The 26,456-nt window shown below is 37.2% G+C and overlaps 2 protein-coding genes across 3 annotated transcripts in view; one reads left to right on the top strand and one right to left on the bottom strand.

The window, feature by feature from the left end:
• Window positions 1-219: 219 nt before the first annotated feature.
• Window positions 220-26,456, bottom strand: part of GFM1 (G elongation factor mitochondrial 1) — a 40,511-nt gene continuing 14,274 nt past the window's right edge. For both annotated transcript variants that reach the window (XM_081025964.1, XM_081025965.1), the window contains exons 11-18: window positions 24,446-24,502; window positions 21,801-21,938; window positions 20,842-20,924; window positions 10,397-10,559; window positions 8,667-8,811; window positions 3,216-3,376; window positions 2,255-2,308; window positions 220-2,062 (exon numbers count right to left, since the gene is read on the bottom strand). In XM_081025964.1, coding sequence (XP_080882090.1) covers window positions 1,931-2,062; window positions 2,255-2,308; window positions 3,216-3,376; window positions 8,667-8,811; window positions 10,397-10,559; window positions 20,842-20,924; window positions 21,801-21,938; window positions 24,446-24,502 — 933 coding nt within the window. In that variant the 3' untranslated portion in view covers window positions 220-1,930. The remainder of the gene's footprint in view (window positions 2,063-2,254; window positions 2,309-3,215; window positions 3,377-8,666; window positions 8,812-10,396; window positions 10,560-20,841; window positions 20,925-21,800; window positions 21,939-24,445; window positions 24,503-26,456) is intronic.
• On the top strand, window positions 14,701-21,806 carry LXN (latexin). Its single transcript, XM_081026040.1, has 6 exons — window positions 14,701-15,065; window positions 16,305-16,367; window positions 17,454-17,631; window positions 17,920-18,056; window positions 20,184-20,246; window positions 20,518-21,806. Exons 1-6 carry the CDS (start codon window positions 14,937-14,939, stop codon window positions 20,614-20,616), a joined length of 669 nt encoding a protein of 222 aa, XP_080882166.1. The 5' UTR covers window positions 14,701-14,936; the 3' UTR covers window positions 20,617-21,806.

Below are 26,456 nucleotides of genomic sequence, written 5' to 3' on the forward strand. Positions count from 1 at the left end.
CAAAAGGGATTGGCACAAAATACTCAACGTGATGAAAAGCAAGGACCTATAGCCAAGACTACTCTACCCAGCAAGGCTATCATTTGAAATCAAAGGTCAGATAAAGAGCTTCCCAGACGAAAAAAAGCTAAAACAGTTCATCACCACCAAACCAGTATTACAAGGAATCTTAGAGAGACTTCTTTCAGATGGAAAAAAAAAATCGAAATTATGAATAATAAAATGGCAATATCTATGTATTTGTCAACAATTACTTTCATGCTTCAATCAAAAGACACAGGGTGTTTGAATGGATAAGAAAACAAAACCCTTACATATGCTGCCCACAAGAGAATCACTTCAGAATGAAAGACACACAGACAGAAAGTAAAGGGATGGAGAAATGAAAAAAAAAACACAACACAAAAAAAAATCAGGAGTAACAATACTTATATCAGACAAAATAGACTTTAAAACAAAGACTCTAACAGGAGACAAAGAAGGACCCAGTAATCCCCCTTCAGGGTATTTATCTGAAGAAACCCAAACGCTACTCTGAGGGGCCGTGTGCATCCATGTTCATTGCAGCACTGTTTTCAATGGCCAGGATGTGGAGGCAGCCTGGGTGTCTGTCAACGGAAGAATGGATAAAGAGGTGGTACGTATGTACAGTGGAGTATTCCTTAGACGTGAAAAGAAATGGGTTCTTGTCATCTGAGGTGGCAGCATGCATAGACCTGGGGGTACTGCGCTGAGTGGAGTGTCAGACAGAGAAAGACAGATACAATGTGATTTTGCTTATATGTGGAATCTAAGAACAAAATTAACAATCAAAACAGAAACAAACTCATAGATGCCAAGAACATTTTGATGCTTGCCAGATGGATGGGGGTGGTTCAAGGTGTGGGTGAAAAAAGGGGAAGGGATTAAGAAGTACAAACTGGTAGTTACAAAGGAGTTATGGGAGTGCAAAGTAAAGCATAGGGAATATAGTCAATGATATGGTAATAACTATGTATAGTGCCAGGTGGGTACTAGACTAGTGAAGGGAATAGCATCTTAAATTATGTAAATGTCTAACTACTATACTGTATACCTGAAATGTCATGGGGATGTAACAATCAGCATAGGGAATACGGCCAATAACATTGTGATAGCATAGTATAGTGTCAAATGGTTGCTGGACTTACCACGGTGATCACTTCTTTAGGCATATAAATATTGAATAACTATGGTGTACCCCTGAAACTAATATAGTATTGTATGCTAGCTATATTTTAATAAAAATCTTAAAAAAGATGACACTCTTAAGAAGTGTCATGATATTTGCAAGTCACTTCCAAGTGTTTAGCAAAACAATAATTTTTTAAAAATTAAAAATACAAAAGTTTGAGATATACATAGATGGATGACAGAAATAAAGCAAATATGACAAAACAAATTATTATCTGATTAATGAACTGTTAACAAAATTGTTAATTGTTGAGTCTAGATGGAAGGTCTATGGCTGTTCTTTGTATTTATTGTTTTTCAGCTTTTCTATGTTATTAGGTTGGTGCAAAGGTAATTGCGGTTTAAAAGGGTAAAAAAAATGCAAAAACCGCAATTACTTCTGCACCAACCTAATAAAATATTTATGACAAAAAATTTGAAAAGGAAGTTTATACACATTCTAAACTTAGAAGTACAATTGATAGAAGTCTCTTCCTCCATTAAAATAAATATTAAATATATTTCAGTAATATTTTATTTGAGCTTTAATGAACTATAAAATCAGTCAATATAGTTGAGATATACACAGAATTAACTTTGATATAATAGAAGCTCCTGAATTTAACAGAAAGGGCTGCTGAAACTTCTTGTTTCTGCCTGAATTCATTCCACTAGAATCCATTAAAGTACCTAAACCTTGCAGATTCAGTTAAAGTTAGTCAACTTAAAGTGACTAAAGTTAGTTCTTGGCTTTTCCTTTTTTTGCAGCAAGTTGACCTGTAGCTTCCAAATACTTATTAACGAGGTCCTCTTGTGTGGACGGTGAACATGGCTGATATCTGCAGTACTCCATTGTGTATTCTCCCTTGCCCTGGGAGTTAAAAAACAAAAACAAAAACACCCCAGATTTTTAAAAATATAAATACAAATATATACATACACATATATATATATATATAAACTATCAAGTAAAGTCATGCAAAAACAAGAGTTCACAAATTTGATCATTTTGTAGGGTAGTCTCTTATAGAGCACTAAAGTAAAATTGGCAACATTTGCTTACCTCTGTGCATGACCTAAGTTCAGTGGAATAACCAAACATATCATTTAGAGGGACCTGGAAATAAACACAGTAGATATTTTAGCATTGTTTACTGAAAAATATTTGAGGAAAATACAGGGAAGCCTTAGCCATTTAATTGCTTCAGACTTAGGTTTCTACTAACAATTCTTAGTTTAAAAGAATTAAAAGCCAAAGAGAAACAATTTTGTTTCACTGCAAGTAGAAACCCTATTTAAAAATAAGTTTATTTGACAGTTACAACAAGAAAGAAACTAAATCTTTCAGTTTCACAGAGTAGACATCACTGACACGCTTCCCTCCTCATCCCCACTCCACTCTGGCCAAAGCTCAAGCATTTCGAATGTTTCTGCTGTGAAAATGTTAATACAACTTCCCTTTGGACACCGCGATGATAATGCTGATGGCAGTGTCTTCTAGAAAGCATTACAGAATGTGATAAACACTTTCCCTCATGAGTTTTAAGTCAAGCAAGGTACAGGAAAAGGAATAACATATTATCCCCCCAAATTAGAGATAACATAATAAAGGAGCTATGCAAATAAAGCTATAATGAGAAAGAAATGATAACTACACATCTAAGAAAATAACATTCACAAAAGCCTACATGAAATGAATCTCATTTTTGCCTTTGCACTTAACAGTTGCTCTAACAGCGAATTATAGAAATTGCCACGTGTACAGAGGGTGCCAAAAACATGTACATACATTTTAAGAAAGAAAAAAAACTGCATTAAAATTGTAATATCAATATGTACTGATAACAAAAGATGAATACAAGTCATGTGTATACATGTTTTTGGCACCCTCGGTATGTAATCCAATACTCAAATAGCCAGGGAAATGTGTCAATTTGCTCTACAATCTCCAAAAACAAAAGCTAACTCTAATTTCCTCTTGTGGTTAATGAAAGCAAGATTGTCAAGTGACCAATAGTACTTACGTCTGCATACAGTGTAAAATAGCCCTCGATTCCATCTTGTCCTGTGATTACCCCATGGCGCCGGTTAATTCCTGCAATTACTGGTCCCTGAAATTCATTTGGGGCTATAACTTCCACAGACATGACAGGTTCAAGAATACATAAGGTCGCATTTGCCAAGGCTAGATTTAAAAAAAAATTAATTTATTAATCTTTAAACGAACTGTAATTCTTTTCTATCCAGGTATATAAAAGGAAGACACAGTGTGTTCTCCCAAGCGTACACACTCAAATAATGAGGTTAAAATCGGGACTCATTTTTCTGGTAGCAGTAACAGTCACTCTTCTAAATGGAAATTCCACTAAGACAAAATCTAGCTTTAGTATTTCCATTACCACATTTTTACCCTTAAAAATCATTAAGCTGCAGAGGATAATATAAAAGGAGTCTTAAAACTACATTCAATGAGGTACTTTACCATCTAAATCATGTACCAGTAGTTGAGAGTTACTTATTCTCTCTTTCTGAAAATGTTCAAGAGTAATGACACTAACTGGTAGGTCTTTGACCAAGGTACACCAATTCTTTCTTGTTGGTCCCTGGCAGACAGTTGTTTTTAACTTTATGAAAACAACCTGTATCGCCAGCAGGAGTGAAGAGGAGGGTACCCTTCATCTACGTGGAGACAATAATCAAGTCATGCCTGAGGTCTGTCTTGCTTTCCTAGGGTGAATAATCTTAATATCTGAAAATTAAAAAGACAAAGTTTCTAGCTCTGCTCTGTCTCTACTAAGTTATATACCTTTTGGAAAAGCACAATCTGTCTAGGTCTCAAGTTTCTTCGCCTAAAAAATAAAGACATTGGACTAGATGCTAAGGGCCATTAAACACTAAAACCCAATGTGTATGTCCATGTTTATGTTTTCATCCCACTGAATACATAACCAGAACACTTCTTACTGTGACAAATGCTGACTGAGTTTTAAACGTAACAATGTGGAGAGATTAAACAAGTATAATCAAACTTCAAAGATTCGTATTAAATTTGGATGTTATGAAAGTACAGTATAATACTTCAGCCTCAGACTGGAAGAATTATCTTTACATAAAGACATTAAGGAAAACACAGAAAAGATGATGAACAAAAATATTTGTTTTAAAATAACCATAATTTCCCAAGCATCAATTTGTTTATAATAATCTAATCAGCAATTATTCCTGTATGCTCATTAAAGCTCTTTTTTGTAAGATACTATTAACTTAAGAGCAATAATTATCACAGCAATTTAATATTCTTGCATTTCTTTGAAAATTTTCTAATTTTCTAATCATATCCTAGCTCAGACCTACCTTTGACTAATTAGTCCCAATGAGTAAATCTGTTCTGAAGAGAGGAAAAACTGAACTTTGCAGACTCCTAAGCTTCATTGGCTAAGCCCTGCAGAACCCTACACAGACATCTAAAGCAGTAGACTAACAATTCTGGACTGTAGAAATATTAACAGTTCTATTTCGTGTTACTTCTTGGGTCACCACAACAGCAAAGCCTCCTTGGCTCTTCTGTATTTCATGCAGAAGGCACCCAGAAAGACAGAAGTGAGCAGAGCAGACACATTAGGATTTAGATACATGTTATCTAGTGTTTTCAAGGACAGTAATATAAAAGCAACATTGTGAAAGGGGCAGATTGTAAAGGAAGGGGCCAAATATACAGTACCCATCACTTGACTGCTGAGAATGGCCTGTCTAGTTCTCAATTCCATATTCCCTCACCCTGCTCCTTTCCTTTTAACATCTTCCTTCTCATTAAATCCACCTCCTGATTCACTTCGAAGAACCTTGCCTTTATTCATGCCTTCCTCTAATCCCAATCCATGCGACAAGACTCCACAGAGAATTTACTCGGCCATTTTTCAACAGTCAGATGACAGCCAAGCCCTGAAAACAATTTTCCCTCAAGCAGATTTATGTGGTGTACAGCTTTTTAAGGCAAGAAGTACAAATACCATTATCATCACAGGACCTTTTAAGCCTAAAGCAGTGGGTAGAGATGGTAGTGTGTTTCTATTGCAGCCCACGAGGAATAATGTAGTTAACACCAAGCAAGATGCTGAAGAGGCTATGTGAGGAGGTGTCAAGGGCTAGGACTCTGGTCTGGGTTTAGCTCTCAGACCCACCACTAAATAGCATGGAACCTTGGGCCATTGGGCCACTCTGAGTCCCAATTTTCTTAACTATAAGGTCACTGTGAGGATATGATAATCCATGTACTCAGCATAACATACAGCACATAAACAATCCATGTTGTTAGCATGGCCACTCTGAGACAAAAAGCTGAGGCTTGGGGCCGGCCCGGTGGCTCAGGTGGTTGGAGCTCCGTGCTCCTAACGCTGAAGGCTGCCAGTTCGATTCCCACGTGGGCCAGTGCCAGATGGCTCAGTTGGTTGGAGTGCGGGCTCTCAACCACAAAGTTGCTGGTTTGACTCCTCGACTCCCACAAGGGATGGTGGGCTGTGCCCCCTGCAACTAACAACGGCAACTGGACCTGGAGCTGAGCTGTGCCCTCCACTACTAAGATTGAAAGGACAACTTGACTTGGAAAAAGTCCTGGAAGTACACGCTGTTCCCCAATGAAAGTCCTCTTCCCCTCCTCTAAAAGAAAAAAAAAAATATCTGAGGCTTGGGTGACATGGCACAGTGCTAGGTCAAAGGTAACAGGAAGGGAAGCGAGATTAGCATTCACTATGTTCAAATATGTATGTACAAGTGTTTTCAAGTCCATTCTCATTTAATATTGTGGAATTACTATCTCCAAGTATCATCCTTGACATCAACACTTTTCCAGGCAGCAGAGAAGCTTTCTAAGAAGGAAATCCTGGGTCTTCTGATAGAAGAACTCAGTGGGATTAACAGAACTGAGGCTTGGCAACTTCACGAGAACAGTCAGGTTACCCTGACTGCCTCAAACATTATCGAGACCCACTTTCTGAGACAGAAGAAAACGGCATATTACCAGCGCAGCATCAAGCTCATGAATACTTAAAGTGATTAACAAAAAACCACCAATGTTCCACAACTTCTAAACCAAGGACCAAAGCCTAAAGGGTAACTTCCTATGTCTTGGTGCACCACAGGTGTAAAGCTTTGTAAACTGAATCTTAATAAAATTTTCAACACTTGAAAAAACAAAAAAATGTCCTAATGACTTGCCCATTTCCATGCAGTTAAGTAGGAAGCAACGGAACCAGGATTCAAACTCAAAGCGTGTCATGTAATTGGCAGGAGATCAAAACAGGGGCCCTGTCAAGTTAAATGAGTTCACTAAGACCCTGGTAGGCCTTTATTTCTCTCGCAGAGTGGCCACAAGCTCAGTGTTTCTGGGGAGACCAGGCAGAGAGCTATTCCTAAACTTTGGCCATAGGAAATGATCGAAACGGTCACATCCATAGGGTGAAACATGCCCATAATGAGCGTTCAATTTCACATTTCAGTTTTGATTACCTCACTGAATAATCTCAGGGACAAAGTTTAAACTGTGACTAAAAATAGTTCGTTTTCTTTTAAATGAAAAAATATACAGAAATTTGAACTATTTTTCTTCCAATTTTGATAAGAATGTAATAGCTCATTAAGTATAAATTTTCTATTACTAACTTCATTTATCAACATTTCACTCTAACATTCAATGGAGATAGCATTCAATGGAGATGCTCGCTTAAAAGCTGATATTCTTACTTGGCAAAAACTTCCTTGTACCCTCTATATTTTTGTCTTCTATTCATGGAGAAATGAGAATTAGATGAAGGAATAGCAAAATAGTTCATTTTTCATGCTAGCACCCTACTTATTTGCATGTTTATCTGGCCAAAAAAACCCCAAAAACCAAACTTCTCGTCTTTTCCTTTGCACACGCAACAGGCAATTAGTCATACTTAATAATATCTGTACATTTAAATAATTAAAAATTAAATGGAATTAAATGATACATATTCAACTGTTTAGTTAACAGTAGATTAGTAGACTTTTTCATGTATATATGTGTATATTATGGGCATATAAAGCTATCTATCTATATATGTTTATTTATATTTCATATAGGAACAATAGAAAAGGATGAGGTGGGGCCGGCCTGGTGGCTCAGGTGGTTGGAACGCCTTGCTCCTAATGCCAAGGTCACTGTTGCCAACCTCCGACACCCTCAGTGGAAAGGGGGTGAAAAAGGGGGGGGCGGAGGAGGGAGGTGGAGGAGGGCAGGCATGAGGTGGAAGAAGGGGGGGAAAAAAAGGATGAGGCTCTTTGTTAATTGATAACCATACCAATTATCTTACTTTATGTAATCTCTGTCTCCAGGAAAGCTACCAATTTCTAGTAAAGAACCAGCATAGAACTACTGGTGCTTTCCATTTGTTTTAACTGTATGTTTTAAAAGTATCACAATGTATATATTTGCCCAATCATCACATTGTACACTTTCATTAGTTTCATTAAAATAAAGAATTAGGAATCTAGTCAAGGTATGAGCAACCTTTTCCAACCATTGCCTCAGAGCCAATCACAGATGCAAATAAACGAAAAACAACATAAAGTCCAAAATTCATACAGAATCAATAAAATCCTAATTTACAGAATGCTTAAGACATGTGTCATGATCAATCTAATTTCCTACTGTCCATTTTGAAATGCAGAGTTGAAAACATTTCTGAAATGTTTTAGGAATCATGATATAATTCTCCTAAAGAGATTTATAGACATTACTAAAGACACTTATGAATTACACATAATAGATACAGAGGAGATGACAGAGGATAAATGTTTTGGCTTCAGGACACAGCTTTGAAGTTCTTTTGATTGAATAACCCTGATGTCAAACTGCTGCGTGGTCATTTGCTTTTCTCTCGTAAAAGCAAGGAATCAGATATATTTGCAATTGTTTTGGGCACTGTTTCATAAGGGTTTTAATATGCATATCACCTTGTGTGAGAAAGGCTGACAATTTTAGCAGTTTAGCAAAAAGTCTCCACTGTGAATAAGGTTTACTGAATTCTTTCAAAATACTTAGACGTTCTCAAAATGCCTAACAGCCTACAACGGCATACATGAAAAAATTACTTATGAATTTATGGATTTCCTGATATCTGAATAAGTCACAAAAAATAGTATGACTGTAATGTTTCTTTAAAATATTTCTTAGGTATTTCTGAGTATTTTTCTTTTCTATTAAAAACAGAACTTACAGGTTATTTATGATTTTAAACATATAAAAATTACCAGATAACAGGAGAACAGGTAGGCTTTCAGTTTGGCAAGACAGAGAATACAGTAATCCAGCCTCACTTTGGTTCTATGAGGAGTATCTGCCCAGGGCCCGCCCTGTTCCCTGGCGTGATGCCCAGCGCTGCCTTCTCAGGCTCTGAGGGTCCACCAGGGAAAAACAGTCACAGCGATGTGGCAAGTGACAGCACATGGCATACCTTGTTTCAGAGCACCTTCTCCTGCGCGGATGAAAGAGATTTCGTTGGAATCAACCATGTGATGTGCTCCATCTTGCAGGACAAACCGGAGCCCAGAGAGCTTGTGACCTGACAGAGGGCCCTTCTCGCAGGCATCCAAAAACCCCTGTGAATGAATGTACACAACTTCTGGGGTGAGTGGCTTTCACTTGCAGATGCATTACCAAGAACCCCCAAACATTTTAGTATTCAGAAGGTTAACATTTTTATGTAGGCAATATTTCACTCCTCAAAAAAAAGCTTTAAGAAGTGGAACAGCCTTACTATTTAAGTTTTATTATTGTGGCATCTAGAGGAGTAATCTCTTGGAAAAGCATATTACTTAAAGATGTGAGCTGGTTTGAAAGTGATGTTCAGGGTGCTAACAATCTTTCCAAAAACTCCATCTTTAGGAGTTACTTCACTCTCACAACCCATTATAGAGACAGCATGATCTAAAGGAAAACCTCCGCCAAAACTGGCATTTTATTCCACAGCTGTATCTTGAGCTCCTACTATTTACCTATCACCGCTTTGCCTCATTGGCGAACCACTACATTATAGCTTTAGTGTTACACAATATCAGTAAGAATTAAAGTTAAACGGTAATTTTTCCAAATGCAATTATTTAAAAAAAAATAATTTCACTGAGGTATAACTGATATACAATAAACTATACATATGTAAAGAGTACGATTTGATAAGTTCACAATTCTTTTTCACTCAGTCACTTAACAAATATATGTAGAGCTCCTACAATTCAAGTTAGTTTTTCTTGTCAAGACAATCACATGACTGTACATACACTACACTGTATTTCAGACATTTCAAAACTGTAAACTCTGTATGCTAAAAATGTACCTAAGCTCTCATTCAGCTTGGAGAAGAGAGAAGATAATTTAAAAGTGTGAATGACAAAATATTGTCTTGAAATAAAGGATAATGAAGGAAATACTCTAACCATGAAAAAATGCTACCACCACTGAAACCAAAATTATAATCTGTTAACAAAGATTTCTAAGTTAAAAGATTAAAAAAAAAAAAACTAAGCTCAATCTATAAGAATAGACAGTTGCTAAAAGTTTACAATAGTCCTAAAGCCAGTGACCTGGAAAGCAAATAAAACACTAACCTCTTACATGTGCAAAACACTTCACAATTCCCAAAGAAATGGCAGTCTTATCTGATCCTCAATTTTGTGAGCAGTTCAAGTTTAAGCATTTGACTCTCAGCTTACAGATGAAGAAACTGGCTCTGCACACTGTGATTTACCAAGGAGCACAGTAACCAGCAGCGGAGATGACAGCAGCACCCTGGGCGGGGAATCTTGATCATTCTACAACAGTCTCCTAAAACTTCCATAAATCCCTAATGACTATTACAAATTTCAATTGCTGATTATAATCAATGAAGTAGTTTTAACTTATCAAGAGGAACATGTAACTTTTTAAAAATCAATTTATCAAGAGAAATAACCATGATTAAGAAACAAAATGGTTTCCTTTCATTGTCATACCATAGATATGCAACTCTTGAACTTAGATGAACTGAAGATTCTAAATCAGATGGAAAACTAACAATTAGATAAAGAAGCGGGACTGTAACTAAAATGAACCCTGGAAGACAATGTGATAAAAATACGATTTGATACCCAATAAACTGTTTTTGATTTTTTTTAATGCAAGAAAGTTTCTTTTGTTGTTGTTTTTTACCTTTTCTACAGCAGGCACAAATTGCTTTGGAATATTTGCCCCGAATGTTTCATCCGAAAACTCCAACTTAGTGTAGTTCTCTAGGTCCAGAGGCTCCAGTACACCTATCACTTTTCCAAACTGGCCTGCACCACCTGATTGTTTTTTATGTGTAAACTCAAACCTGAAAGTGATTTAGGAGGTAAAAAAAAAAAAAAAAAAAATCAACATGGCATTATGTAATTACCAAAATGAAATAACACCTACTAATTTCAGTGAAAACTCACATTTCATCACTTTTGCTTTTTCCTTTGAATATGATAGCCTTGCTATAAAATTTTACTCTGTAATTCATTTAAAAAGAAAACCTCTCCTTTCTGTTTTACTTAGAGGTGAGGGTGGAGTACAGCACCAAAACAATTCACTGCCTATTTCTGCCAGTTCTGAATTTCACAAGTAGAAAAGTAAAAGACAATTAATAAAAAGTCAGTATAAGATTCTTGTTCTAGTAACCTAGAACATCCCACAGAGATTACCAATTTCTTTTGGAATTCTTCCCTCTCCTAGGACACAGTGTTCTCTCCTGAAATCTCTACAACTGAGGATAGTTAGTTACTTGAAAGTAGGAGCTCTGCAGTTAATTTATTCAGATAGTTCCTATTTGACTTCACTACTTATATTTTGGACTGACGAAATAAAAAGAGAAGGGAGTTTCAGGTGGAGTAATTAACACCTGAAAAATGATTAATGGCAAAATGAAAATAACTAAACATAAGTAAATCATGCAAATGGACACAGGTCAGTGTTTACTTCAAACCACATATTAAACATATGTAAAAACAGGCTACTATTTCACTGAAGAAACGCTGCATGAGTAGCTTCTGTTTGCAAGTCATCTCTTCCTTTAAAGTGAAACCTTCCAAGACAATAAAATGGAAGAGACCAGCTCCTCTCAAAAGTGTCTGCAGATAACTGCCGGTAAATGGACATTAATGAGTATTTTCCTACATACAGATCTGTGAGTGCTTTGGAAGAAGTAAACATTAATTTTGGTAGGAGATGCTAGCTTGGAAAAAGCAGATTTCATAAAGAGCTTAAGCGTGAACGTGCCTGATGAACTGCCTATAAATGATCTTCCAGGGCTCAAGAGCTTCAGGATGGGCTGGGAAAAACAAAATGCTGGAAGGTTAATTCTCCAAGGACGGGGGGAAAAAAACCAGCCACCAGAACTGAGAGAAGGAAAACAGAAGAGAGACAACTGCCAAATCACCACAGAATTACTGAAGGGATTCCAAAACTGTGTTCCACGGACATATTCTCGGGTATGCATGAGTTCTCTGAGGCATTTTTAATTTTGTTTTTAATCTGACAATATAACATCTATACAACATACTCTAGATCTGTGCTGTCTATATGGTGATCACTAACCACTGACAAATTTAAATTAAATTAAAATAAAATAAAAAATTCAGTTCCTCAGATGCACAGTCAGTCACACTGGAGAATGTGGAGAATGGCTACTGTACAGGATAGCAAATACAGAATACTCCATCACTGCCCGAAGTCCTACCAGACAGCACTGCTCTGGAGGACCAATTCATAAACAAATAATCCATGCAGTTTCAGGATCATGTCTGAATTTATAATCAAGTGGATTCCAAAATCAAACCAAACCAAACCAAACCAAACCTACTTATGTGCTGGGCTTGTGCCAAGCACTTTTCATAGATTGTCTTACTTATTCTTCACCACAAACTGATGAAGTAGGTACTGTTTTTAATCACCATTTTACAGCGGAGAAACCTGAGGGTCACAGAAGTGAAGTAACCTGCCCGACACGATACAGTTATTACATGGCAGAGCCAGGATAGGCACCACAACCAATGCTCTTAATCAAACGTTTCTCTAGAAGGTTACTAAAATATAAACTGATTTAATCTGCAAATGCGGCATTCACTTCAAAAGCCGTTAGAGGGAGCTGCACATAGAGATTTTTACAATAATTTAACTGGAGAAAAGGTGGATGGAAGACTATCATGCTGAAGGTAAAAGAACCCTTGTCCCTGTGGGTCAGACCACTGACATGTTGTGAAAGGCAATTCAGTTTTGGCAAAACATCGTCTCTCACATTGAAATTAATGTGAATTAGAATTGTGCTGGTTTTATTGTTTATCTCTATTTTGTAGATTTATTTTGAGTTTTTGGTTGTACCAAAGTTGCAAGCCATAGGCGTTTTTACTGAGTTTTATGTTCATAGTTACATAAAATTATAATTTAATTTACCTGATCCCAGAAACCGATAATAATTTTGTAACTTTCAAGGTAGCCCATACATTATTTAAGGATAATGATCTCTTGACTAACCATTCAATAAGCTTTAGTAAGTAAGATTTCAAGGACTCAGATATAGGAATGAGATTCTCTTAATGCAGTTTATTTAACATCTTAAAAAGGCAGTTAAAATTTTTAATGAAATGATAATCGTTTTAAAAGAACTTCAGGTATGTGCCTGTAATGTCACAATCTATGCTACTAGCCTTGACCTACAAGAGCATCTGTATACATCTGTATACATATGAATACAAGGCATCTGTATTCATAAAGCTTCTATTAAATGGTGGCTTTATCTGGGAAGCTCACATATTGTATTTCTCACAACTCTGGTAATAACAGATGTTAACTAGCTATTTGTGAAACTTTAACGTTTCATTATCAGCAAAAAGCTCTTTCTGCACCATCAGAAAGTGATACCCTGCCAGTCTTTCCTGGACACTATCAAAGGAGCACATAATTCAAATACTTATGCACACACGACAACCCAAGAGGCTGGCTGATATACCGTTTCCCCCAAAATAAGACAATCAGTTCAGCTCTAATGCGTCTTTTGGAGCAAAAATTAAGATAAGACCAGGTATTACATTATATATATTACATTATATAATATTATATTATATTAGACTCAGTCTTATAGTAAAATAAGACTGGGTCTTACATTATATTGTATTGTATAAGACTCGGTCTTATAGTAAAATAAGACCGGGTCTTATATTAATTTTTGCTCCAAAAGACGCATCGGAGATGATTGTTCAGCTAGATCTTATTTTCGGGAAAATACGGTAGCTGAAAGAGTCATACCCCTCGCCCCCCAAAAGAAAAAAAACTTTCAATTTTTTAGAAAAAGGCTTGAAACTAACCCCTTCATCCTCTAGTTACTTGACTTTACTCTAGTTGTTGGCTTATGTAACTAGCAAGGATGGGAAATGCCTTTCTGCTTACTATTTTTTTTAAATCTACTTACTCCAAAGAAAGACTTTATTTATAAATAAATTGAAAAGGGTATTTGAGGAAGACTTTACAAGTACACTTTTGTTAACTTGTTTTGAAAGCACTACCACATATATGTCCACCCAAAAAACCTTCAAAAGTCCAGTTTGAGAAAAAGCAAAAAATCTTTATTTCCAAGTCAACAAGCTAAAGTGAAGGTTGACTATACATCTGATGAAATCTTAGCTTCTTGATCTAGAGAAAATCCAAAGAATATCCTAAATTATAGTTCTTTTAAAGGTCACCCAAGAAAGTAATTAAGAAATCTCGAGTGACAAAGCACTGCCTGCTAAGTTTGTGTTTGCTTAAACAGCTTTAAAAACTGCTTTTGTTAGAAGCTACATCAATGCAGTGCTTTGTATAAGTTCCATTTTTAAATGTTTTAATCCTTAGTTAAATTTTCAAAGGGACTGAGAAAGCTGGAAGCATTCCAGCTTTGGTGTTATATCAAAACCTCATCTTCTAAGTGAAAAAGAGAGAAAGGTGCAGGGGCAATTTAAAATTTCTCTTTACCCAAATCACATAATCCGCCAAGTTAATGCTATAGTTTGCAGTCTCTCATACCCTGATTTGGGCAGAACAAGTCCAACCCCATAGAAAGCTGGGGATGAGCTAGCCTGTTCCAGGACTCCCACTATGGGATGGGGAAAACAGGAAGCAAAACTGATTTACTACCTGGAGCTCCTTTGCACTTTGCCCTGTGCCTGACACTGTGGGTGGTGTATAAGGAAGCTCCAGTCTGCAAAGTGAAGCACCCAGACTCTCCATGGAGAGAGCGGGAGGCCCCCGAGGAGACGCTCCATAAAGGCAAAGGCCCAAAATCTCTCCCCCCACTTCTGTAACGTCTGATAAAAAAGGATAAAGCACCCCCAGCCAACCTAGCCCACCAACTCCCTCCCCACACACCCACCCCTCCCTCTAGGCTGCAGGAAGAGCTCCCCCCTCCCCCGCAGGAACCTGAGAGGAAAAGTAATGTGAAACAGGGCGGGGCCCCAAGGGCAGGCCTTCGAGGGAGCCAGCGCCCAGGCGCAGCTTCCTGAAACGGAAGGAGGGAAAAAAAAAGGGAGGAGGGAAAAGAGGGAGGGAAGGAGCTAGTGATCCCGCCCACGCCCAGCCTAGCCGAGCTTGCAGACTTTTCCGCCTCGGCGACCTGGCAGCGGGCTGGACGACGGCGCACTGGTACGCGTCCCGTTAAGCTTGAGCCGACCGGTGCTCGCCCAGCCTTCGATCACCAAGAATGGAAATCCCGCCGACCCACTACCCAGCCTCCAGAGCGGCCTCAGTGGCAGAGAACTGCATCAACTACCAGCAGGGGACCCCCCACAAGGTGTTTTTGGTGCAGACAGTCACGCAAGCCAGCATGGAGGTGAGTCCGGCAGAGGGCGACGGCCGAAGGCACCCGCTTCCCCCACTGCCGAGGGTCTCTGCCAGGCTCCGCGGCATCTCGCCCTTCCCCTCCCCCCCTTCCACCCAAACTGCTGGCGTCAGGTCTTAATAGGTTAACATTTCTGGAGATAGACTATACTGCAGTCTCTGGGGACAGCTCTGGGCTGTTTGTTGTTTTCATAGGAAGGCAGAGACATGACAGTTTTTATGGACACTATTACAAGGAAATGGGAACATGTTACCAGTGAAGGGCGGCATTTCCCCTTCCCCAAGTGAAACCTGTAGGAACCATTCGAAAGAATCTTAAAACTGCCATGACATTTCTCATCTCCTATTCCACAGTCTGGATCAACGTTAAGTTCCTGTCTTGCAAACGATTCTTCAGTTTAAGACCGATCCTTATTAGACCCTTTGACCCAAATGAAGGGAGAAACAAACAGCAAGAGAAACTGACAACCATTCAGGCGGTGTGAGCTGAAGCTTCGCTTTAACCACCCAAACACTACTGCCATTGATTCCCTCTGGCTAAAGGGTTAAACTAAATGCTTAAGACCTCAGCAATCACTAAGCTTGTTTCCATTTTACTAAAATCTAATGGATCTGAGATTGTTCCTTATTTGACATAAGTTTAACTGCTAACAGCCTTTAAGTGCTGAAAGTAGATGTTATTTCATTCAAAAGTGAAATACTTAAATATTTGTCTTACTGTTACAAAATTTGTTACAGTATCATTCTGCAGGTCTACTAAGATACAAGTAGAAATAGTATTTAATATGTCTAATCACTTTGCAGTAATCTGCCTCAAAATGGAATTCACCTTCCTTGAACACTGGAGGGGACACAGGGCTTTATGGAAAACCTTTTCAATGGTGTCCTATTTGTCATCTTTAGAATTATAAACTGTTTCAAAATTTCTTATGTAGAGAATTTAGGACCACAGATCCAGAGGTTGAAGTTCTCTGATGATTGAAAGTGAATTGGAACCTATTTTATTTATATACGCTTTTATCTTACCCTTCTGTTCTCATCCAAAATAAACCTCACAAAAGACCCTCTAAATTGGATTTTCACATACATGGAAATATACTTTAAGGTCTAAGGCTTTAATTATTTACCCACTCAGCGCCCCCCATCCCCAACCAAATGAGAATGGACTCTTTTGACAATGCAGAGAATTGAGTTATTTTTATAACAACTAACCACATTTTCCTAATTTTAGGATATTCAAGGAAGAGGACATAAGTATCACCTTAAGTTTTCTGTGGAAGAAATTATCCAAAAAGTAAGTGAAACATACTTTATTATTAAATAACATTTGATTCTAAATATTCAAGATCACCTTTGCTGATCAAATCATAGGATTAATTTTTTTTTTAAGTTGTTGTAAAACCCTGCCTTGAAAAAAAGAATGACCACACAACGGTCAGTTTTTACTCTTTTTGTGTATTCTGAGATACAGGAAACGTTGCTATTGAGCTATTTAAAAAACAGACTCTATATGCTTCCCTTTAAATTCCCTTTAAAAATGTTATGTTCTCATAGGGCAGTCTGAACTTATGCCTAATATTAACAAGTGAAATAAATTACTCTCCAATCATCACTACTTTATGTCTGCCTTTCTCATTCTGTTTTTGATTTATTTAAAGAAAGCAAGTGCTTTTTAGATATTTATGAGCAATAGAATAGATGGCTGACGTCATGTTCAGACAATAATCTTTCATTAATGGGGCAAGGAAAATTTTATATAGCTGTCAAATTATTAATGAGGGAAACTTAAAAGGAAGGAATTGCAATTTGTACCATAACCATCTTAAAATTAAAAAAAGCTTGCCCTTTTGTTGAGCATAAATCAGAAGAGATACAGGCTAACATAAGGAGATTCGTTGAAAGGCATCTGAGCTGCCAGACAACCATCTTTACAAAGCAGAACCAATGCTACAATCTTTTCATTTTACAAGTAGATACAGATTGCTCTGAGTTTGAGAAAATTGTTGTTTCAGGAGCAGAGAGTAAGAGTAATGGAAAGATTTAAAAAAGTAACCAGAGTCTAGAGTGGTATACAAAGTTGGATTAAAATCTGGCCTTGCAAATGGATGCCCCATTAATACTGAAATATAGTCCAAGTTTACGATGAGTTTATAAGATTATGAGACCTAATAAGTTGTAAAATTAGTTGTCTATTTTAAATATCTCTAAGAAATTTTTACAAGACCACTCCCAATTAGAGTAGGCACTCTGAAATCAAGTCTGAAAGACCACCATTAGGGGATCAACGCTTTAAATGTTATAGCTCAACAACATTTAGCAATGGATGGCGATCTGCATGTAAAGATCTTTTTAAAGATCTTTTGCAAAATGTTTCAAACAGCAAGTGACAGTGAACTGCACAGCTGAAGTACTTTACCCTCCAATGGGAGAAGACACTGCACCAGAAGTCAACTTCACATTTGAAGGAGAAATTGGAAAGAACCCAGATGAAGAAGATAACACATTTTATCAAAGACTCAAGTCCATGAAGGAACCACTAGAAGCACAAAATATTCCAGGTATATAAATATGGCATGGGAAAGGATCTTCAACTTTAAGATCAACATCAATTATCTGTGCTCAAAATTGTCAGATGTTAACATTATGTTGGAAATATACTAGCTTTTGCAAAAATATCCATTACCAATCTAATTCAACAAAAAAGCCCCTGAAACTTTATAGATCCATGGCTTAATTATTTTCTGCACACATTTGAAGGAAACTAAGACATGACTTAGAATTTAATTTTTTTTTAAGTTAATATTGTATATGTAAAGTAATTTCATTTATCATGTTTCCTTCACCAGACAGTTTTGGAAATATAGCCCCAGAAATGAAGCCAGTTCGACATTTAGCTTGGGTTGCCTGTGGTTATATAATATGGCAGAATTCTACTGAAAACACATGGTATAAAATGGTAAAAATTCAAACTGTCAAGCAAGTGGTAAGTGATTTCCATAAAATATACTATTAACAGGGTTAATGTTTACTGAAAGTTTTATAATTCATTTTAGATAAGTGGTGCCCCTTCGGTACTTTTGTATTTAAAACAGTGTAGCCGGTATTCTGAAGGAGAGGTCAGTGACAATCAGGGCCAGAGAAGGTGAAGTTGCAGATATATAACTCAAAGTCTTGAGTTATAAACAATTTGGCATTCAGTTCTGTGCTCAGCTTAGTGCAGAGTATTTCCTTTGGCAACCTAAGTTTTATGTTCAAGTTACTATAGTCATGAAATATTGAAACTATCTCTGCTTTTTTTCCTCTACTGAAATGGTAGTGCCAGAGCTACTAAGAGTCATGGTTGCCATTTTCCCCCAGGGATCAGCTGGGACAAAAATATTAGCATCTCAGTCTTTGTGAAGCTTGCTATATATAATTTTCTTTTATAACCCATTTAGTCATAATTTACAACCTCATATCTTACTTGTTGTTAGCCTTGTGTTTCCTTAAGTGTGATATGACTATTCTGAACTGCCTCTTTCTAGACCTTAACGACATAAATTGTTTGATTTTAGCTTTATTAAGGGGTTAAGAAGAAAAAAAAAAAACATGTCAACTAGTAGTATCTAAAGGAAAAAAAGAAAAATAGTGTGCAAAGAAGCCACGACAAAATGTAATGGCTGTGTGCCATGTCAGGGGGGTAGTGGATGGGGGGAGGAGGATTGTCACTGTGTGAGGGATGTAAATGATAAATGTCTAACTGTTACATTGTTACACCTGAAACTAATAAAAAAAATGTTATTAAAAAAAAAGGAAGCCACAACAAACAGTTTTAGTCAGCTCCATAAAAGACAAAGGCTTTCTAGTCAACTTGTTACAGCTTGTTGGTAACGGCACGACAGCTGGAGCACCCTAGCACCCTACTCCACAGGCTTTGGTAACCAGTTAGTAGATACCTACAGGCACCACAGGGCAGGATACCCACTTACAGTCCTCAGTGTGATGTCAAATACCTAACAAATACTACAACAACATTTTAAGAAAGAGCCTTTTTCGAATGCATTTTTGTAGACATCAACCCTGGTTACAGCATTAGTTCTATGGGTGTCCTGAGGGCTCAAATAATTGAGTAACTGGTCCAGGTTACAGAGGCTGTATAATCATAATTATGATTTTTCAAGCCATGTTTTCATAGCAAAATATGCACAAAGGTAGGGCTAGTAGTTTTATGAAAGAAAATTCCTTCACCAAATTATAATTTTAAAGCATTAAATGAAAATCTCAACAGAAGGGTTTAACCACTGCTTCAGGCTATATATATTATATATCTTTACGTATTAAGATCCAACATATAAGAAACCTTACTACTAATTTTCACATTAAAAGATATTCTTTGTTGATATATTCGAAGGAAAGATTCCTTCAAGATACTGTAAGAATAGTATACTTTCACTTGACCTGAGGCCCACATTTATAATCACTATTAACCAAAGGAGCCACAGGAACTTGTGTGCCCCTTGAAGTCTAGGGCTTCTTTCGATCCATCGATTATAAAGCCTTGTCTCTGATGACTGTGGCTTTCAACTATATAAATGCAGTATTTCTGTGCAGTTGATGGTATAAATACTTTATATGTGCAAAGCGATAAGCAGCACAGATCAAAGTTTTAGTAACAAAATCATAACTATGTTCATTACATTTTACTATTTTCAGTTTTTTAAAAGAATGTCTACTATAAAATTGAAAATTGGTTTCCTTCAATGTAAGCACTCATTTCAGAACTGTATCCCTTAAATGATGCTTTTCTGAATATTGTAAACATTAAGAAATCTCAAATGACAAGCTAAAGACTATAATGCTTTAAGTAGCTACCACAACTCAGAAACTAAAAACAGAAAGGAAAATGATTTTTAGACTGACAAATGAAAAATCATTAATTTTTAATTGTAGTTTGAAAGCAAACTTATTTATAACAGAAAGTTTTTCTGTCAGTCGAAATAAATTGTGACATTCAATTTTTATTTTTACTTAAGTGGGAGTATTATAATCATCTAATGAAAGCTGATTATTAAAATTAAAATATTTTTTTTGCCATGACACATTTTACACACCAGGTTTTTATTTATTATAGCAAAGAAACGATGACTTCATTGAGTTAGACTACACGATTCTACTTCATGACATTGCATCTCAGGTAAAGTATCATTCACCTTTATTTGATGCCACTTTGAAAATTGAGACTTGTTTTATAGCCACAGTATTCCTTATTAATTTTGACTGTAAATCAGAATTCATGTAAATCCATATAAATCAAATAGGGCTGAAGTATACTATACTTGTAGCAATTTAATTTGTTTTGTGCTATTCTTTAAGGACTGTTTTGTTTCTAACAAAATATAAACCCACCTCTGTTTTCTTAAATGTTTTCTGGATTTTATCATAGCATTAGTTTCCTTTACTTGCAGGAGATTATTCCTTGGCAAATGCAAGTTCTGTGGCATCCACAATATGGTACTAAAGTAAAACATAACAGTCGTCTGCCAAAGGAGGCACAACTGGAATGAATGAAGACCCTAACACTGGATGAAGTGTCAGTATGCTTATTGAGGATGTATATGTCAGTCCATTGATATCTAGCTTAATGGGCTAAATAAATCCCAAAGTGTCACTTTCTATAAATGTCTTGATTACAGCACAGAACTGTATAGCTTCCATAATAAAGAGTGTCACGATGTGAAAGTGTCCTAATAACAGTAAAAGAGCTATGTTCAACTGTGTTGCATACTTACGGGACAGGGGCAGTAATGGTCTCTCTGAAAGCAACTTTTGGCTTCCCTGTGATACAAGGACAGCCATATTCTCTTTCCATCCTCTAAAAAGAACGGGAAACAATTTTTTGGTGTATTTAAATTTAAAAAATTGAAAGAAGAAAAATCCTAAGAATCTTAACTATTAGCATTTATTTATACGTAAGCATATAATAAATCTTAAATCATTTACGTATCTTACAAGGATTAGATACATGGTATTAAATAATACAAACTCCTATACATTTTATATAAGTGAATTCTAATTTAGACTGACTTACTTACCTTCAGTTAATATATCCACTAACACTTCATCTTTGTTCCATTTTATTATATATTCAGTGGAATAGTATACAAGTACGAATCTGTTGTCAGAATCTTCTGCTGTCTCAACTTCAAAGATATGATCACAGCCAGAATTTTTAACCTTAAGTCAATATATCTGGTTTTCATTCAGATATACATAAGACCTTTCCCAGGAAAGCACAGGCCCCATCTGCCCATTCTTTTATCTATGTTATAATGATCTTCAAGTGCTGACTTGAGAAGAAAACAAACAAGAAACGACCTGAACAGTGGGTACTGGTGGGCAGACTTTCTCAGTAGTTTTCTCTCAGCAGGTTGTCTCCCTAAAGCTGGGACCAGGATATACTTCACCCAACTAACCATGACCTGGGGAGGGATGGATGGTCTTATTGCAAATCCCCTGAGCCTTGATTCTAAAAGTTCGCAATGTTTTACAATAAAAATATTTAGAGATCAAAAATAATGAATTTGTAACACACAGTAGAGGAAGCAGTATACCACGTCTGGATACAAACCAGAGTGAAGCTTGAAGAATCGCTATTAGTTTATGGACATTAGACTGAGAATTACTGACTTTTGCTCTTAACAAAACACAGACGTAAATAAAGTGAATTAACTTCTTCGTTATTCATTACCTGAGCATAGATTTCCAGGTGTAATTCTCCCATTCCAGATACAATTGTCTCTTTGCTCTCAGTGTCAAAGTGGACTTTAAATGTGGGATCTTCTCTTGTAAACCTGCCAATACCTTTTGAAAATTTTTCCAGATCATTCTTCAAAAAAAGAAAGTGATTACACATTTTACTAATCATGATAAGCAATGGTACTGTTGAAAGCATACACTGAATGAAATCAAATACGTGAGCAGGGAAGAAACAAAAACGATCCACCACCCAGTTCCTAGGCCGTACCCTTGTAATAGGTGAGTTTGAATACCACGCAGCCAAGAGAGCAGGACTAGCTAGCTGTTGGCATTTTCTTTCCACATCAAAATACAAAACAAGACTCCAAGACTAAACTCTATTCCCTTTCCTATTATATCGACAAAAACTATCCATTTGTGGAAAACTGCCCATAAAGCAGAAAGTAGAATCTTGTTACTGTGTTGTATTTTAAAAATCCTCTACAGAATCAAAGGAATCAGCATGTTTACCAAGACTATTGTAGATTCAAGAGGAGAGTGAAGATCAAAACTGAGACTTTCAAAACAATCTGCTTGGATGTAGTTTGATGCATCTTTATTCTCCTTACTTGTAAGGGATATGTGGTAAGGGATAGGGATATGTGGTAAGCAGAATAATGGCCCTCCAAGAATATGCCCTAATCCCTCCAAAACTGTGATTGTTATTTTACACGATAAAGGGGACTTGGCAGAGGTGATTAAGGTTACAGACATGAATGTTCTGGTGGGCCCAATGTAATCACACAGGCTTTTAAAACTGGAAGAGGAATGCAGAAGGGTAGGTCGGAGAGATGTGAAGAGGGAAGAGGCAGGAAATATTTGAAACACGACAGGGACTCATTTTGCTGTTGCTGACATTGAAAACAGGAAGAAGGGCCACAAACCTAGGAAGGTGGGCAGCCTCTTGAAGCTAGGAACAGCCCTCAGGTGATAGCAAGGAATGGGGACCCCAGTCCTACAACTACAAGGAGATGAACTCTGCCAACAATCTGAGTAAGCAAGGAAATAAATTGCCCCCTAGAGCTTCCAGAAAAGAACACAACCCTGCTAGTATCTTGATTTTAGCCCATTAAGAACCAATTTCCGACTTACGCAACTATAAAATAATACACTTGTGATGTTTTAAGCCACTAAGTTTGTGGTAATTTCTTACAGCAGCAATAAAACAAACAAGCCTTGAATCACCAGTACTTCCAGCTATTATATGTGTCTGGGGCTGTGCTATGTGTTTTGTATATGTTATCTCAAGTTCTAACCACAATGCTGCAAGACAGAATTATCCACATTTTACAGGTGGAGGCAAGCAGGTACAGAGAATTTCAATGACCTCCTCAGGGCCACACAGATAGTGCAGGGCAAAGCCGAGACAGAATCCTACGTTAGTCTAGCTCCAAAGTCTCTCCCTTTTTCTCTGCAAGAGCCAGGGCCTCCCAATTTACTAGATCATCCCTGCCCCCACTGTGGAGACTCAGAGCTTTATGCATTGACTTCATTATTTGATTTAAATTAATGTACTCCAGCAAGCAGATAACCCTGAGACACCAAAAATACCTTTCAGATATTGATGCATTTGATTTCCCTCCATTGTTGTGAACCATCAAAAAAGTCTTACATAAATCCTCAACTTAGGAATGAAGAAGCATAATATCTTTAACTTCTAGCCCTGCATATTCTGAAGAGAAAAGCAAACCATTTAGCAAAGACCTTGGAGAAACTGTGGCATCTTACTGTGGTAAGATGTAAGGTTTGCCTTTCCTCAAATTTCTGAGATGGAGTGATTTAATGTTTCTTGCCACCTCAACATTCTCCTTTCTATAATGAGAAGGGTCTGGAAAATCTCAAGTTCCTCAAAAGTAGCAGCTGTTAATGCATCCACGAGACAAATCAGAATACGTTCTATAAATGATAGTTCCCAGATGACAAGAGGTCATAAATGCAATGCATAAATGAGTTAATTTCAATATGCCAAATTAACGTGATTGTTAAGAATGTCAAGGCAATTTAAGAAATAATTATAGTTCAAGAACAGGACTAATTGCAATGGCAAGCCAATGTGAATGCAGAACTTATTCAAGCAGTCGGCTTTGTAAAAAGTTAAAATGACATCAAATAACATCATAAATCTGTCATGTTTGAACGTGAGAAAAATATTGTTTGCCTGTATTGTTTGCAGGCTTCCCATGTTATAATCAGATCTAGAGATGTATTATAATGCATGAGGCAATTAATCTATGCAATATTCTAATGTCCTCAGAGTAAGGTTTTCCTACAACTTAGGACAAATGCCTGTTTCCCCTTTCCCATCCCATTATGATCTGAATCTAGGAAGTCACACTTACCACTGTGGAACCAATGATATACCTTTACTTAGTAAAGAGTTATTAAGCAGTCTCATGAATAGTTTAATATCACCAATTTCTTTACTGAGGAGTAATTACTACTAACAGACTAGCAAATTTTAAAAGGTAATCTTAACACCAAAAGAGGAAACAGACTGCAAGCCTGCTGGTTATCACATGACACCACGTCATTGTGGAGACAATGAAAAAGAGCTCAAGTCTTTATTGTGATAATCTAAGCAGTAAGTCAAATGCCTACCTTGTTAGAAGGCTTCATTGCTATTGAAATGACAGGATCAGGAACATGAATTGACTCCTGAAATTTTTTTAAAAAACAGAGAAGAATTCATATACAGTACTGTATGGGTCAAGGTCAGGGATGGATTAATTTTAATATTCTGTTTTACAATAGAACAAAGGACAGGCATTAAACATCTTTAGGCTAAACAATACATATCTTGATCTGTTTGCATTAAATAAATGAATATATTAATATATTAATAAATAAAGGTGTCCACTTATATGATCTCTTCCCTCCCAAAATAAAAATATCTATTTATTTAACAGTATAAGACCCTTAAGCTTATTGACACGTTCAATTTAACATAATTATATTAATGAATCCAAATGCTGAGATGTGGCATTCTTACTGGTTGGTGGCTACATTTACTGTTGCTATCTTCTGATAAGTTCTTTATTTAATCAATGATCACCGATAAGAGAAACAGAGAAAGGGCACTAGATTCTTTAGGCATATGATACCTCATTTAATCAATCACAACTCTGAGAGGTGGATACTATTATCCTTATTTTGCAAATAAAATCTTACAGGTATGGAAAGAAGATAAAATAGCGTGGCCAAGGGCTAGTAGGTAGTATAGGGCAGACGTGAGACTCTAACCAAGGTCTGTTTGCTTCAAAGCCTGAGCACCTCCAGTCACTTCACGCTAATGACAAGCATGTATAGAAAGCCTTGTCAATCCTACTTACAAAGCATTCCCCTTATCTAGAGCCCCCTAAAGCCTACACAGATTTAGTTACGATTTTTGTACTGTCTTAAATCAACATTAAAACCAGACATTGGAGCATATTTTATACAAAGACACTAAATTATAAAATTATGAATTCATCATATGATCTAGGAACTATTATAGGGCTCATCTGTTAGGGTCAGACCAGTTCTTACATAAACGACCCATTGTAAATTTGTTCACTGCAAATTACCTATTCCCTATGTACTTATTCATATTTTTCTTTATTGAATTCAGGGGAGGGACCACCCTCAAGAACAAACAGTCATACGGTAGGACAGCCTGCTATCCTATAAGGGCAAACAAGAAGTGAGTGACAGGAATTCAAAGGCAGGAACTGCCTGAGCATGTGTGGAGGACAGACTATTCCATGTCTTGACCGCTGTCTGGCCCATGAGCTGGACCCAGACCAGAATGGGGATTGCTTACCACAAAACCCCCTTAGAGACTGTCTGATCGTACTTGATGTTCGTTCTGACATAAATCAGCACTCCTCCCTTGCCTCCTGCTGGGTGCTGGTTCTTGAAACAGGCTGTTGTCCTGTCCTGACCTGGCCAAGCACGTAAAGCAATTTTCATACCTGGTAGCATTCATGTACTAGTACCCTTTTTACGCTATGTAATTCTCTGGTGCCTGTCAGGCCAGTCGAAAATATCCACTTCATCTTGCAGCTGCCCAAGAAGGGGCTACAATGTTAGTTTCCTTTAATGAACTGTGTTAATTGCCAGACTGGAGTGGCCAGCCTCTTTCTTCGGTCTTTCCCTGCCCTCTGCTTACAGAGGCAGAATTTCGGTGTTGGGGGTCTTCCCTTGGTCTGTGTGTACTAACGGCACATTCATCCCTTCAGGGTCCCTCAGCAGCAAAAAGGGACCTAGTTCCACAGTGGAGGCTGTATGCAGTAAATCAGACTAACTGCATCTTGCCTTCAGAGTATGATTCTGTTTTGTTATATTATTCCCATGTCTAATCTAAATGTTAGCAGTCTGGTCTTACAGTTCTTGAGGGAAGGGTCTCCTTTCTAGTGGCTGAATTATTGAGGAAGGAGCACTCCTTTGGAACCAGCCTGATTGTGGTTACAGCAATTAGAGAGGTATCCATCATGGGGAGGCAGATCTCAGGGTACACGAGTCAGAGCTCCACCGTCCAGATGTGTCTAGTAGAGATTTTCCCTCCACGCTAAACCTTAGAGGATTGTGGAATGATTTTACTAAGAAAAACCAGATAAGTTAGCTGACACAG

Source organism: Rhinolophus hipposideros, assembly GCF_964194185.1.
Source record: "Rhinolophus hipposideros genome assembly, chromosome: 2".
In the NCBI taxonomy this organism is placed as follows: domain Eukaryota; kingdom Metazoa; phylum Chordata; class Mammalia; order Chiroptera; family Rhinolophidae; genus Rhinolophus; species Rhinolophus hipposideros.